Below are 13866 nucleotides of genomic sequence, written 5' to 3' on the forward strand. Positions count from 1 at the left end.
TGCCCCGCGACCAGCGTTCCGAACCCCTTAGACTACAAGCACAAGAGTATTATATAAACTACAATTACAAGTCCAATTCACTAGAATATATACAATCCATCATTAAATATACAAATTTTATACACATTGTTATCAACGTCCTAGAGCTAGCCTTTCAGTCACGAAGGTGTTGTTACTGAGGATTTCTACCTAAGTTAGACTCTCGGTCATGGTAGGCACCTTTGACATGTACAGTCTGGTCCAATATGAAGTTGCAAAGGTCGCCGACGAGCTCTAAGAGTTAGTCATCCTTGTATGGGTCTCTTTTCATTCCTTTCTCTTTTTTCCACTACAAGAAAACAAGTTTCGGTTTTGTATTTCATACCATGTACGAAGTTTTTATACTACGGGTGAAGAGGTTCAAACTTACCCTTAAGGGGTGTCTTCTGTAGGCACCGGTGTTACTCATCATAGAACATATATAGTATCCACAATGTACACTCTCAGGCTTTTACTTGGGGCACTTGTGTGTCTTGCATATGAAAATATTAAGTAATGCTTTTGACAGCCATGTAATGGAGTATTGAAGAAGTAAGTTACACTTTACCGCACATAGTGTTTTTATAGTCCAGCTTTTCCTTCCTTGCTGGATCATGCCTTCCGTGATGATTAGTGACATAGAACCTAAATGCCCTATTCGAATTATTTTAGCAAATACAACTTGTTAGTATCCAAAAGTGAACGTTATAAGTATGTATACAAACATATAAGCTTATGAGGATTGTCGATATGTATATGTCTTGAGAATCGATATGAAATCTTTGTATGTCACCGGGTCCCTATCTATTGAATCAAAGACCCATGCCATGCTCCTCCCGACATCGACGGCTATACAAATCCAGTGGTTACTGCATGAATTTAATCATAGAACAAGATAAGTTCTTTTGCATCGAATAAAATATATCGAACAAAGCTTCAAGTATACTTACTTGAAGTTGTATGGTAGCCATATAGTAGAGTGTTGTTGGAGAGTTTTGAAAGCCAGGGCAATGTATGCCGCAACCTTAAAGGACTCTTCCCTCAGTTTTGCCGTATGGATGTGCTCTTTCTCCCGAAGAGTCTTTGCACCAGCTAGCTATTTGGCATCCAGTTTCTACTATTTAGGGTAATTAAAATTTGTTTGGGCTATAGCTTGAGGGTCTAGATACTCGGCTTTCACACTTGACATTTGTTTTACAATGTGCACTTGCATTCTACAAATCACGGCGTGGGTTAGTTACAACAAAATTCAAAGATTATATTCATATCATATCAGGAGGACAACGACTTACAGGCACCACGTGCGAATTAGATTCATCTCCATTTCTCCCAGGTGAAAGCATGTGTGCATGTCATTGAAGTCAAAGACAATTTTCCCGACTGGGCTTCCAAATGTGCCGGTGGGGAAGTATGCTTATATGAGGTCTATGCTCGTTGGGAGAACACGCAAGTACCAATCATGGAACCTTCTCATTCCAAGTGGTAGGCGCTGGATGTTCCGGTTTGATAGGAAGGGCTTGCCTCTTTCATATGTTTTTGTACAATCATTTGACCATTCGATGGCATCAACATTTGGATACTACTTTGCAGTTTGGTGGAGTTTGCTAGTGACGGCCTCCTCAGAACCCCGTGATGGGACTTTTTTAACCTGGTTCTCAGGCTTGAACTGGTCATAGGAATACCACTTGGACACCGACGAGATGTCTTTCATCAGAACATAAACTGGCCTTATGGTGATTGGATGCTTCTTTCGAAGTTCCCATTCAGGCACGTCATCATCTTCTTGTGCATCACCTTCTTCAGGAGGCACTCATTGTTCATGTATCGGTTGTGCTTATTGAGAAGACTGTGGCATCTCATCATGCACTTGCTCAGTACGAGCTAGAGAAGGCTTGTGGCATCTCATTAGGCACATGCTCGCTAGGAGGCGGGGAAGAATGTGGCATCTCAGGAATGTGGTGGTCACAAGACGGTGAAAATATCTCCCCGACCTCAACAACTCGCTCCAAATTTTAGAGAGGGGGATGTAGCGAAGAAGCAGTCAATATAATGTCCCGTTTGTGTCAGAGGATGAACTACCCAATAACGTCTCCGAGTAACACCAGCCCTCAGGAGTTGCGTAGTCTATCCTCCACTGCATGAACTCGGGCTTCACGATATGCACCTCGATCCTAGTGTAGTCTGGCGGTATCTTATTATTGTGGTATAAGACACCAAGAGGATTTTTCAACCCTCATTGTCAATGGACTTATAACCTTCTTCGCTTGGTATGTGTTGGCGGGAACTGAGTTTGGTTGTGGCAACACCCATGATAGGAGATGCAATAGATCATTGAAACTACAGTCTGACCAGCCGTACTTAGTCCTTCAGGATGAGCAGCTCAAGCACAAAATGTAGCAATGTCCAATGTGTCGGACAACCCTTTTCAACACCATACACAGTCTCCTTCGATGTTTTTGTCACCTCTTTCCAAATTTTCTAGACCTTTCGAGCTATTTAGTAAAATCTCTGGTCCAAGGTCTCGAATCATGTCCTCTAAATCATCTTCATCCCCGACACGTGCTCTACCATCATTATTGGCACCGCCTTCGTCGTTACCATCCCAACCACCAGCATCACCACCTTGTTTATTGTCCAAACTCAAAATTTATTCGTGTATCAAGCTCTGCTAAATATTGAGACAAGGGATTCTATGGTTTCATCGTCGTATTCCTCCTCATCCTCATCGTTAACAATAACCGTTTCACCATGATGAATCCACACTGTGTAGCCCTCAACAAATCCTCGCATAATTAAATGTGATCTGATGATAGTCACATCTGTCCATGCCATACGGTTCTTGCAATCTTTACAGGGACAAATAATTGTATAATTATTCTCTTTCAATATCGTTGCATGCTTCTTTGCGGCTTCAATAAATTTATCCACCTCTTCACAGAAACCTGCCTTGAACCTTAACGAACCATACATCCAAGAGTTCATGTACTCCATCTTTTACAACAACAACAAAACAAACATTAAATAACTACTTATTCAGATATATATAAAAATGAATCAAATTAATAATTACTTGAGAATAATTGTATATACTTCAGATATATATATATATATATATATGAATATAAATCTAATATAATTACATGAAGCATACAAATACACCATGGTAGAGAAAAATTAATTAATGGCCTATTTATCCATAAATAATTAAAATACATATTTATTGATTACAATAAACAATTTTAAAGACAACAATTAGCAACAATTATACTTTACCCAATATCTTTCATACAAACCCTAGTCCAATTTTATCAAACATAAATTTACAAAAATGAAATTAATAAAAAAACCAAACTCTAAATCTAGATCTACATGCATATAAAACATGCATAAAACTAACTAATTGTTCACTAAAATAAAGAAACATGGACCAAATAAGGGTATGATCTTGTTCCCTCCCTAATTTACCCTAGTACATTTAAAACTTAGGTCTAATTTGCTTCATAAGTAGCTCAAGCACCATAGAAGAGAGAGAAAAACAAAACTTTAATTACTCATTAACCAACCATTAAAACTTCAAAAAAAGTGTGGAATAGTATTTTCTTACCTTCTACAACCTCTCCACCAAAGGATTTGAGACCAAAACCTTCTTTCCTTAGTAGAGCAATTTTTGGGAGGTGTCCAAGGGCTCCCCCACCTTTTTTCACGGGTTAGAGTGAGTGACCTAAGAGGAAGAATGTGTTGCAGTTGTTTTATATGTGGGTCATTTGTAGGGGCGGCTGGTGATTGAGCCACCCCTACAAATCGAAGGTATTTATATGGGGGTATTTGTAGGGGTGACTGAATCACTAGCCGCCCCTACAAATAGCAACGCTGGGGGCGGCTGGTGAGTGCGCCGCCCCTACAAATCAGACCTATTTGTAGGGGCGGCTCGTATCACCAGTCGCTCCTGCTATTCTATTTGTAGGGGCGGTTGGTGTCTGAGCTCCCGAGCACGTCACTGTAGGGACGGCTTCATCACCAACCGCCTCTACAAAAAAAAATTAGTCCCGTTGCTAAAAACCGTATTTTACTGTAGTGACACTTCCTAAAATCGATGAGCTGATTATTTATAAATTCATCCTTGGAGATATCATGGACAGAACTAAAAAAAAGAACGTATCTGGGACTTTTCGACCACATACGGTAAGACTCTACCGCCTGCTTAAGGCCTGTCCTGACAGAACTAACAATATTAATATTTTTCTCTATCTGGTTTCATCCAGTCTAATCTAGATTAATAGCCTGATCGGCTGCAGTCATTAGGCTGTAGCTGCTGCAGACATGAGACCAGACCACGTTTCCCTCGTGAGAACACAGGACTTATTTAGTTCCAACAAGTTTTTCTAAAAAGTGCTACAGTAGCCATCATATCGAATCTTGCGATACGTGTATGGAGCATTAAATATAGACGAAAAAAAACTAATTGCACAGTTTGGTTGAAAATCGCGAGACGAACGTTTTAAGCCTAATTAGTTCATGATTAAACACTAATTATTAAATAAAAATGAAAAGTGCTACAGTAGCTAAATTCCTAAATTTCACCCAAGTAAACAAGCCACAGTCATCAGGCAACAGCCAATGGCAGTACTATCCTGCTGCAGCCATGCAGTGCTAAACAGTTTAGATTCAGCTGCAGCTGTACTACAATGAGTCCATGACTGCAGGCGATCAGGGCCTAAATTGAGTACGTAGAAAAGAGAGTGCAAGCAAAGTATCAAATGGAGCATTAAAAACAGCGGCTTGGAGGAGGAAGCCAAAAGATGCGGCGATGATGACTAGGCCGGTGGTTTGCGTGCGACCCATGCCGTTGTGCATCTCATCTCATCTCCCTTTATCTTATCTTCTTCCCCTTCGTTGTGACAGCACCAACGAATCAACAACAAACAGTATAGTACTATATACAATGGCAACACGAAGGATGAAAGGAAAATCACAAAGGTTGCAGGATTTACTAACATAACACTTTACAGTGTTTTTTAATCCATTTTTCATGTAAGAGCAACTCCGCTATGGCTCCTACTTGAGCCTCCATAATTAAATATGGGTGCTCAGCTAAAAAACGCAGCTCCAGTAGGACCCCTACTACGGACCCCATATTTGGCTGAGCACCAAAATCCTCCCTCCAGACCCCATTCCTGTTGGCTCACCCCTCGGCCCCCCATCCGGCTGTTGCAGTCGTTTCCCACCCCGCGCTTGTACGGAACCACCGTGGATCCCGCTTTCCCCACCATGGATCCCGCTACCCCTCGCCTCTGCTCCGGCGAGCTCCTCCACCTCGACTCCACTGTGCGAGTGCGAGCCCGCCTCGGCTCTGGAGAGGTAGGGCAGACGAACAGGAGGAGGAGGAGAGGAGCCGCCGGAGGTAGGACGAGGCGGCCACGTGAAGCAGAGTGCGAGTGCGGCTCGCCGCCGGTGCTGAGGAAGGCGGGACAACTCCATCTCGGTGCGCATCCGCTTCCCTCTCTCCTCTAGCCACGTGACTCCTCCGGCAAGCCGCCCAACTCCACTGCGCAAAGCGTGGCCTCCGGCCTTCGCCTCCACCGCGCGAGCGCGACACAGATCGAGAGAGTAAGGAGAAGAAGATAAAAGACAGAGAGAGAATGACGAGCGGGCCCTGTTTGTCGGTGTCTGCCCTAATGTATTAGGGGCTTAAATTTGGGTGGTGCTGCTGGAATAGAAGTAAAAAAATATGGGTCCAAAAAATGGGGGAGCACCCAAATTAAATGGAGGGGCCTGTTTTAGGGGCTGTTAGGTTGCTTTAGGTCCTATTTGGATCAGTTTCGGATTCTTAAAAAGTTAGTTTTTGCTTTTAGTTTCTAAAATATGGATTCTAAATAAAAACTGGTAGGAGTGTTTGGATCCCAGTATTTAAGGCCTATTTGGATCCTCTCCTCTAAACTTTCGAGCTCTCAACTTTAAGCTAAAGCTCCAACAGCTCCAAACAGGTGATTTAAAGTTAGCTGTAAACTTTAGCCCACATCATATTAAAGCTCCAGACATAAAAAATGAACTAAAGTGCTCCAAAGTTTTTAGAGCTCTAAAGTTTAGAGGTAGAGATCCAACCGAGCCCTTAAGAATCTGACTTCATTTATTACTTTATGGGTCACAAGAAACTGACAAAAGCTGAATATCAACAACTTTCTGGTTTTTAAGAATCTAGCAAAAACTGATAGCAAAAACTAGACTATTTGGATCCCACATGGTTTCCAAAAGCCAGATTCTTAAATACTGGCAAAAACTGAACGGATCCAAACAAGGCCTTAATATACTACAGTATCTCCGCTGCGAAACTGGGGTGGTGTTTAAATTTACGGAGTAAAGTTTGGGGATGTCACATCGGGTGTCACATGGAAGTGTTTGGATAGTAATAATAAAATAAATTACAGAAGTCCTCGGTAATCTACGAGATAAATTTATTAAGCCTAATTAATCCGTCATTAGCACATATTTACTGTACCAACACATTATCAAATCTTGGAATTAATTAGATTTAAAAAATTTATCTCATAAATTAGACACAATCTATATAATTCGTTATTTTTTAATTTATATTTAATACTTCGTTGCATCTATCAAACATATTAATACGATAGGGACATCTTAACGAACGAGCATGGGATTGGAAGACGGGCGGGCATAGTTAGCAATCAAAGCGGTGGGCCAGCTCGAGGCTCAACGAGTCCATGGTCATGTCCTGACGTCGCTTTTACTCATCATCCTGGATGGACCAATAAAAGGAGAGGAAAAGCAGCGCCTCCGCACCCCTTTATCACGGCATTTTACCTGGAGGCCGCTGCTCTCCGTCGCTATTTACATTCCTGCCACCCTCCTCTCCGCCATCGCCGTCGCCGCCGCCGGGGATGGGGGGAGCGCAGTTCCTCGGCGACAACGACGCCGCGGCCCGCGACGGGGAGGCGGCGGACCGCCGCGACGTGGGCAAGATGGAACACGGGTGAGCGACCGCGCCCGCCTTGAATTGAATCCTTCCTTATTCGTGCTCCCCTTGCTTCCGACGGAATCTCGATTCGTATCCTTCCGGTGCTGAATCGCTTGCTCTGGGCTACGTGGCTGGTTGATCTGCTCTGCTCCCAGTGTCCGGTTTCATGTGTCTGTCTGATTTTGCTCGATTGCGTTCTCGTCCTTTGGTTTTCCGATACAAGGTGGCCTAGCTCCGCTATGCTTAATAATCTGCTCACGTCAGAGATTTGCTCGTTGCCGCAGGTGCGAGCATTACCGGCGGAGGTGCAAGATCGTGGCGCCGTGCTGCAACCAGGTGTTCCCCTGCCGCCACTGCCACAACGAGGCTACGGTGAGCTAGTGTCCCCTTTTTCCTTTTCGCAGAGATCTGTATTGTGCGGCTCTTTCGTAAGTAGAACAGTACTGTGTAACTTAGCGAACTTATCTACTCAGGAACCTTATGGCGTGCTTGCCAATTAGCTAGCGCACTGGCATGCATTTTTGTTTCAACCAAGGGGGATGGTATAGGCATAGCTATTACATTTGTCACCTGAAAGGTCGATAGTTTGGCTCTATACTTTTGTTAGTCTTAGATATTGACTGTGTTCATTTTGGTTAAGTTATGTACATGATAAATCAAAATATGGAATTCAGTGGCAGTAATCTTGCCGTGTAGAGAAGTGATCATGCAATAAATTGTGAAACATGGAACAATCTCCGTAGCAGATTACATATATGAATCTGTGGTTCCTGGAACGGGAACTTGATAGTAGATTTCTGAAATTGTGCCTTTAGTCATTTTTGGAGCAATGAAACATAATGGATGTACGAAATTGTGCCTTCTAAAATCGAACCGTCTGGTTTTGGCACACTGGAATGGGAACTTGATAGTAGATCTCTTAAATTGTGCCTTTAGTCATTTTTGGAGCAATGAAACATAATGGGTGTATGAAATTGTGCCTTCTAAAATTGAACCGTCTGGTTTTGGCACTATATGCAAAGAACAGCTATTGCTAGAGCACTTCTTTTGCTTAAAAAAATCTGAATTGTGTTGGTCCTTTCTTCACTATAGGCTTCCGGAGATCGGCATACAATTTGTCGTCAGGATGTTAAAAAAGTAAGCCTTCCATGCTTTTCTAGTTTCTACAATTAATTGATTAATTGACTTTACTATGTTCAACAAATTTGGAAGATTAACTCTGTTCATTCCTGCAGGTAGTTTGCATACTCTGTGAAACAGAACAGCCGGTATGACTTAAACTGCTGCAGAATTTTATTCAGTGCTCATGTCACGTAAGGGTTATTGTGCTCAAACTGAAACTTGATTTTTATTGTTTAGGTGTCACAAGTGTGCATAAGCTGTGGAGTCAATATGGGAGAGTACTTCTGTGATATATGCAAATTTTATGATGATGATGTAAGTTTTAAGTTTGATTGCTTTTGTATTTGCTTTGTACCATTCATACCAACTGATGCATGTTGCTTCTTTTACAGACAGAGAAAGGGCAGTACCATTGCAACGATTGTGGCATATGCAGGTGAGCACAAAAGAAACTTTCACCAATATATAAATTATTAAGCTGATTTCTTATCATGTATCCACTCAATTCAACCAGGGTTGGTGGCAAGGAAAGCTTCTTCCACTGTGTAAAGTGTGGTATGCTTTGCTTCAACCAATTTGGATATGTGATTTTTAGTTGAATGTTCTTCCATACTCCATGGTGGTGATTCAATATTTTTCCATATGCAACAGTGGTGATTTTGAGTTGAATATTCTTACATACGCAACAGTGAAATAATTGAAGTCGAAATTCTGTCACCTTTTTGTCTCTAATGAAAAATTTTCATGCCCCCAAGTTGAAGTCTGCAGATCGTATCAGTATAAATTAACTTTCTAAGTTTTATGTTCACTGGTAAAACTCTGCATGTGCCTATTCGTTGTGTGGTAATGCTTATATGTTCTATTTCTTCCTGTTTCTTTTCTGCAATGCACAGGGTCTTGTTATTCTGTTGTACTGCGTGATAACCATCAGTGCGTGGAGAACTCAATGAGGCAGAATTGCCCAATCTGTTATGAGGTAACATGGATAGCTTGCGCTGCTTCTGAAGCTATCTAGATATTATAATCGGGACTATGTCTGCAGTATCTATTTGACTCATTACAAGGAACAAGAGTTCTTAACTGTGGACACACAATGCACTTGACATGTTTTGAAGAGATGGTGGAGCATAACAAGTAAATGTGCACACCTTCGTTAATATAAAATTATATTGATGCTTCATTATCATTCTTTGAACCTACTCTCTGACACAGTTTTGTTTATGTTAACTTTTATTGGTGTTTGATGCTACAGGTACACTTGTCCAATATGCTCTAAAACAGCTCTTGATTTAACACGCCATTGGGAGATGTTGGATCAAGAGGTATCATATTTCTTTTTCACTGCTAGAAGCTTGTATATTGACAGAAACAATCTTTGGTTGTAACTTAAGGTTCAGAATTCTAGAATGTCTGTTCCTGTCTATTACCAGAAATAATCTGGAAGCAAAGTCAGAAAAACAAACCTTTCAGCAATCAGGAGACATTCTCTCCAGATGATATGATAGTAAAAATAGTATAATAGCATTTTGGTTGGACATGAAAAGCCTCACTCCAGAAATATACTTGTGTGCTGAATTTGTTTTGTTCTGGGCAACTATATTATGGTGTTTCCTGGTGTTTGCTGAATGACTGATGGTTAGTTCCTTGTCATTTTGTAGATCGAAGCAACAATCATGCCTCCTGTATATCGGTACAAGGTATTCTTTGTTCCTTTCTGGCGTACCTATGCAGCCCAACTCCCAGCTAGCTTAATACATTAACCCAAGGATAATAAGTTCATAACTTAGTTATTGCTATGTAAATTAGAAACCTTCACTGATTGGCATTTTTCATAACCTACCTAGAAAACCTCTCTGCAGTCTTCTTATACTGATGAATCATCTATGCTAGTGGAATAATAACCATCCTAAAGGAGGGAGCTCCCATATATTGATGTTCTGTTCTATTTTGGCTAACCATTTGAATATATCAGATGATAATATTGCCATGCTGATTCATTTGATGTAACTAAAGCTTTTGTCCTCTGTGGAAAAAAATTTGGCAGATTTGGGTGCTTTGCAACGACTGCAACAAGGTCTCAGAGGTGAACTTTCATGTGATTGGCCACAAGTGCAGCCACTGCAGCTCGTACAACACCCGATCAACATCGCGCCCTGCAGATTCATCCGGAAGCAGCTCACCTTCAACAGACTCAACGGACAACAACATGTAGAGAAAACCAGTGTCAGAACCAATACGATAGAAGAAGTGAAGAAGGAACATTGTTTCGCGGCGTGCGTTCCTGGGACTGGGGAGCTACAGACTCCCAGCCGTTTAGCCCTCGTTTTGTCGAGATTCAACTCATTCCATGAGTCTTGGCTGTCGTGGGAAATTCCAGATTGGGCATTGCTGGGTTAACCCACATGACCAGCGTAGATGTTTGTTGAATCTTGGTCGCAGCCGTGATTGTATCACCGTGGGTGAAAACCCAGCATGTTATGAATCGCATACTTACTGTAAGCTATAGCAGAAGATGGGTACGGGGTACCCCTGACTGATGCCTGGTCTGTTTGTGTGCTTATGCTGAACTGTTTCTGAATTGCCGTGCTGTTCAGTCTGCTTTATATTGCGTTTGTGTTTTGTAATGATCTGTCAGGGACCGCAAAGTGTGCGGTGAAATTGTAGTGGCATTACGCACTTGGAATGAATAAATAAAATCTTATAATAGAAGTATTTATTGATGGCAAGCTGTGGAAAATCACCACTGTCGATGACAGGTGGTGGACCTGCTGACCGCAAATTCAACCTGCCTGCGGCGAACGCTCTGCCGGACGGAGGGAGACTGCCGCCGCAGCCCTACTCGCCCGTGGGCCGCTGACCTGCCACCGCGTGCTCTGGGCTCTGGCCATCTTCACCAAGGTACGTAAGCGCCCTCCCTGTTTCGCTTGCTTGCTGTCATGTGGCAACTTCGCCGGATCCGGATTGCCGACCCTGCCATTGCTAACGTTCAGCCCGGCCGTTTCTTGGGTGCTGATTGCGATGCATCCAGATCCAGTTCAGCAGCTCACCATGGCCATGGTGCTGCGGCCTGCCGTCGTGAACTGAAAAGGTGAAGGTGAAAAATGCATAAGCTATTATCTGTAGTTTTGGCCATTATTATGCGTCTGTGCCCTGCTACCGGATTCGTGAACCAAATTTCAATCTCTACTGCCCAGCATTCATGATTGTACATGTTTGGATAGAGTGTATATCTGTTGCTGCGTTACTGTTGATTTTGGGCCTTTCATACTCTGTGTTACTGTTGAACAGCACAAGATGTTCAGCTCATGGATTTGGGCAGCCTTACCTTACACAACCCTGCTTCTGCTTCCTACTCTGAACTTCAGAAAGCAAGGCCCGTTTAGTTGCCGGCCGAAGCTGGCGCCGCTGAAATCGTAGGACACTGTAGCGCAATGTAGCATTTCGTTTGTATTTGGTAATAATTGTTCAATCGTTGACTAATTAGACTCAAAACGTTCGTCTCGTAAAGTACAACCAAACTGTGCAATTAGTTTTTGATTTCGTCAACATTTAGTACTCCATACACGTACCGTAAATTTGATGTGACGGAGAATCTTCTTTTTGCATAGTGCCAAAGTTTGGATTTTGGGGTAACTAAACAAGGGCCAAGTCCTACCAACGGCTGCAGCATGGTATAGCACTAGCACATCACATAAATCTGGAAATTTCAACATGGCCTTTCTTGTCTTTGCACAGATCATTCTGACAAGAGGTCAGCCACTGCCTCAAACTTGTGAGAAGCTTAATGAATCCATACGGTAAACCATAAGTCATTTCTCTAATTTTCTTTTCTCTTCTGTTGTTATAATGGAAAACCAGTTTTTTTCTCTCCCTGTGGATAGATGACGTGCCTCTATCTTTTTAATCATCGCCGCCTAAGTTAGCCCTCAGGAGCTTATATTAACAAGTGTTTTAGGACACACATCAAATTGAGAGATACCACAATCTGTCAAAGCACACCTACTTGAACATGGGTGTTTTATGGTACATTCTCTCTCCTTGAAGTTGAACACCCATGTTGCAGCACTTGGCATTGCAGATGCCTTAACGAGGGAAATACAGTCACTGAAAACATGGGGAAAAGATATGCTATCCCAGAGGACCACCCAACTTGGAAGACTTACGCAACCATGCATCCTGCATCCGTACGTACATTGTGCATATATATCTTTTCTTTTCTACACTATAAACGTTGCCTATCTTTCTCTTCTTTTAAAAGAGTGGTATATGGATGAAGTCAAGAAAAAGATGCGCCGGTGGCCATCGCTACTACTGTGGCGCCACGCCGCACATTGATCCCTAGAGGATCCTTAGACAGAATGATATCATCGCTGCTTTGACGTACAGCAACATGCTCGATGCTGAGGGAACCATCATCCTGCCCAAGGCATCGCTGTATGCAATTTGCCATGGAATCGATCCATCAAGGTCACAGTAGTAGCAATCCTCCCCCTCTTGGTGTCAACGATCGTGCAATCTTGCATATCGTTCTTTGTTTTTATTCGCACTACTACACAGTTCTACTGCAACCACACTACTGATAAGGGCACGCATAAAGGCGATTCTTTGCAAAATAGGTCATTTGCCCAACCAAGTACATGTCGTCCCTGAAAACTTCATCTCATTCTGTTAAAGTTTTGTGGGTCTGAAATGCTTCAGTTCGGTATATGGTTACATGCTTCTTTGTTATTAGCTATGCATTTGAAGGTTGAGATGCAATTGATTACACCAAAATTTCGAAAGAAGAACGCGGAAACTCGAAGCTTCCAAGATCGTGTCATCAAGGAATCGATTAGATGTGAATCGATATCAGCTGTTTTAGATATGATGTCAGAATCGGCTATTTTATGGATGACGTCAGTCGACGGTGTCAATGGCTATGTTTGAATGACGTGATGTGTCAGACTCTACGAATAAGGAGAATTAGGGTAAGTTATTATTAAATTAAGAAGTTTTCTTTTATTCCAAGAATTGTAATGAGTCGTATTTGAGTAGGTTTCATGTTTAGGTTCCGGGTATAAATATTAGACCCTGGTTATTGTAAAGAAGGACGAACACACAATCAATACAATTTTTTCAGTTTTCGCCGTCGCATTAGGAGTAGGAGTATTGTAGATCTCGGCGAGTTCTTCAGCAAACAGGGCTGCATCGACTGATCGACCTCCAGCTTGCATGTGAGTACCGTCACGACTTGGATTGTGCTTGTAAAGCTGCATCAGCCGATTGATCCTTTATGAGTCATAATATAAGTTATTTATCGATCTGTACCGTAGTTTGTAAGGCTGCATCAGCTGATTGATCTCTTACGAATCATAATATAGATCAAAGTTATCGATCTTGTGTTAAATAACTTGTTTAATACAATATCACCAGCTATCGAATCTGCAAAGATTAGTAAGATTTTTCTTGCTGTTTTTGGTTGATTCATCAGTTATCGATCTTCCTATAATTAATGTTTTATTAATTATAACAAAATCACCCGATTGAAATAGACATAGATCGGCATCATATCATCTTAATTGGTCATCCTCTTATCTGGTCATGCTTCAAACCTTATAATTGATGGCTTAATTTTGCTAGATCGACCGTTTTATCTCTATTCCAATCAAACGTAGTATGCATCCAAAGACATGTTTCAATCTTGAATAAGCTCACTAGTTAATGAGATCTAATCTAATGACACTACCATAGTTGCATCGATCCGATCGAAC

The 13866-nt window shown here is 41.9% G+C and overlaps 1 protein-coding gene across 1 annotated transcript; it reads left to right on the forward strand.

Annotated features, from left to right (window-relative positions):
* The first annotated feature begins 6807 nt into the window (after nucleotides 1-6807).
* On the forward strand, nucleotides 6808-10694 carry LOC136506682 (E3 ubiquitin-protein ligase MIEL1-like). The gene is made up of 12 exons (XM_066501576.1): nucleotides 6808-7009; nucleotides 7279-7366; nucleotides 8087-8131; nucleotides 8230-8262; nucleotides 8354-8431; nucleotides 8509-8552; nucleotides 8631-8671; nucleotides 9010-9092; nucleotides 9159-9250; nucleotides 9369-9438; nucleotides 9775-9813; nucleotides 10161-10694. The coding sequence occupies exons 1-12, from the start codon at nucleotides 6918-6920 to the stop codon at nucleotides 10326-10328; spliced, it is 873 nt and encodes a 290-aa protein (XP_066357673.1). The 5' UTR covers nucleotides 6808-6917; the 3' UTR covers nucleotides 10329-10694.
* Nucleotides 10695-13866: the final 3172 nt, after the last annotated feature.

The sequence above is a fragment of the Miscanthus floridulus genome, chromosome 15, assembly GCF_019320115.1.
Source record: "Miscanthus floridulus cultivar M001 chromosome 15, ASM1932011v1, whole genome shotgun sequence".
Classification (NCBI taxonomy): Eukaryota; Viridiplantae; Streptophyta; class Magnoliopsida; order Poales; family Poaceae; genus Miscanthus; species Miscanthus floridulus.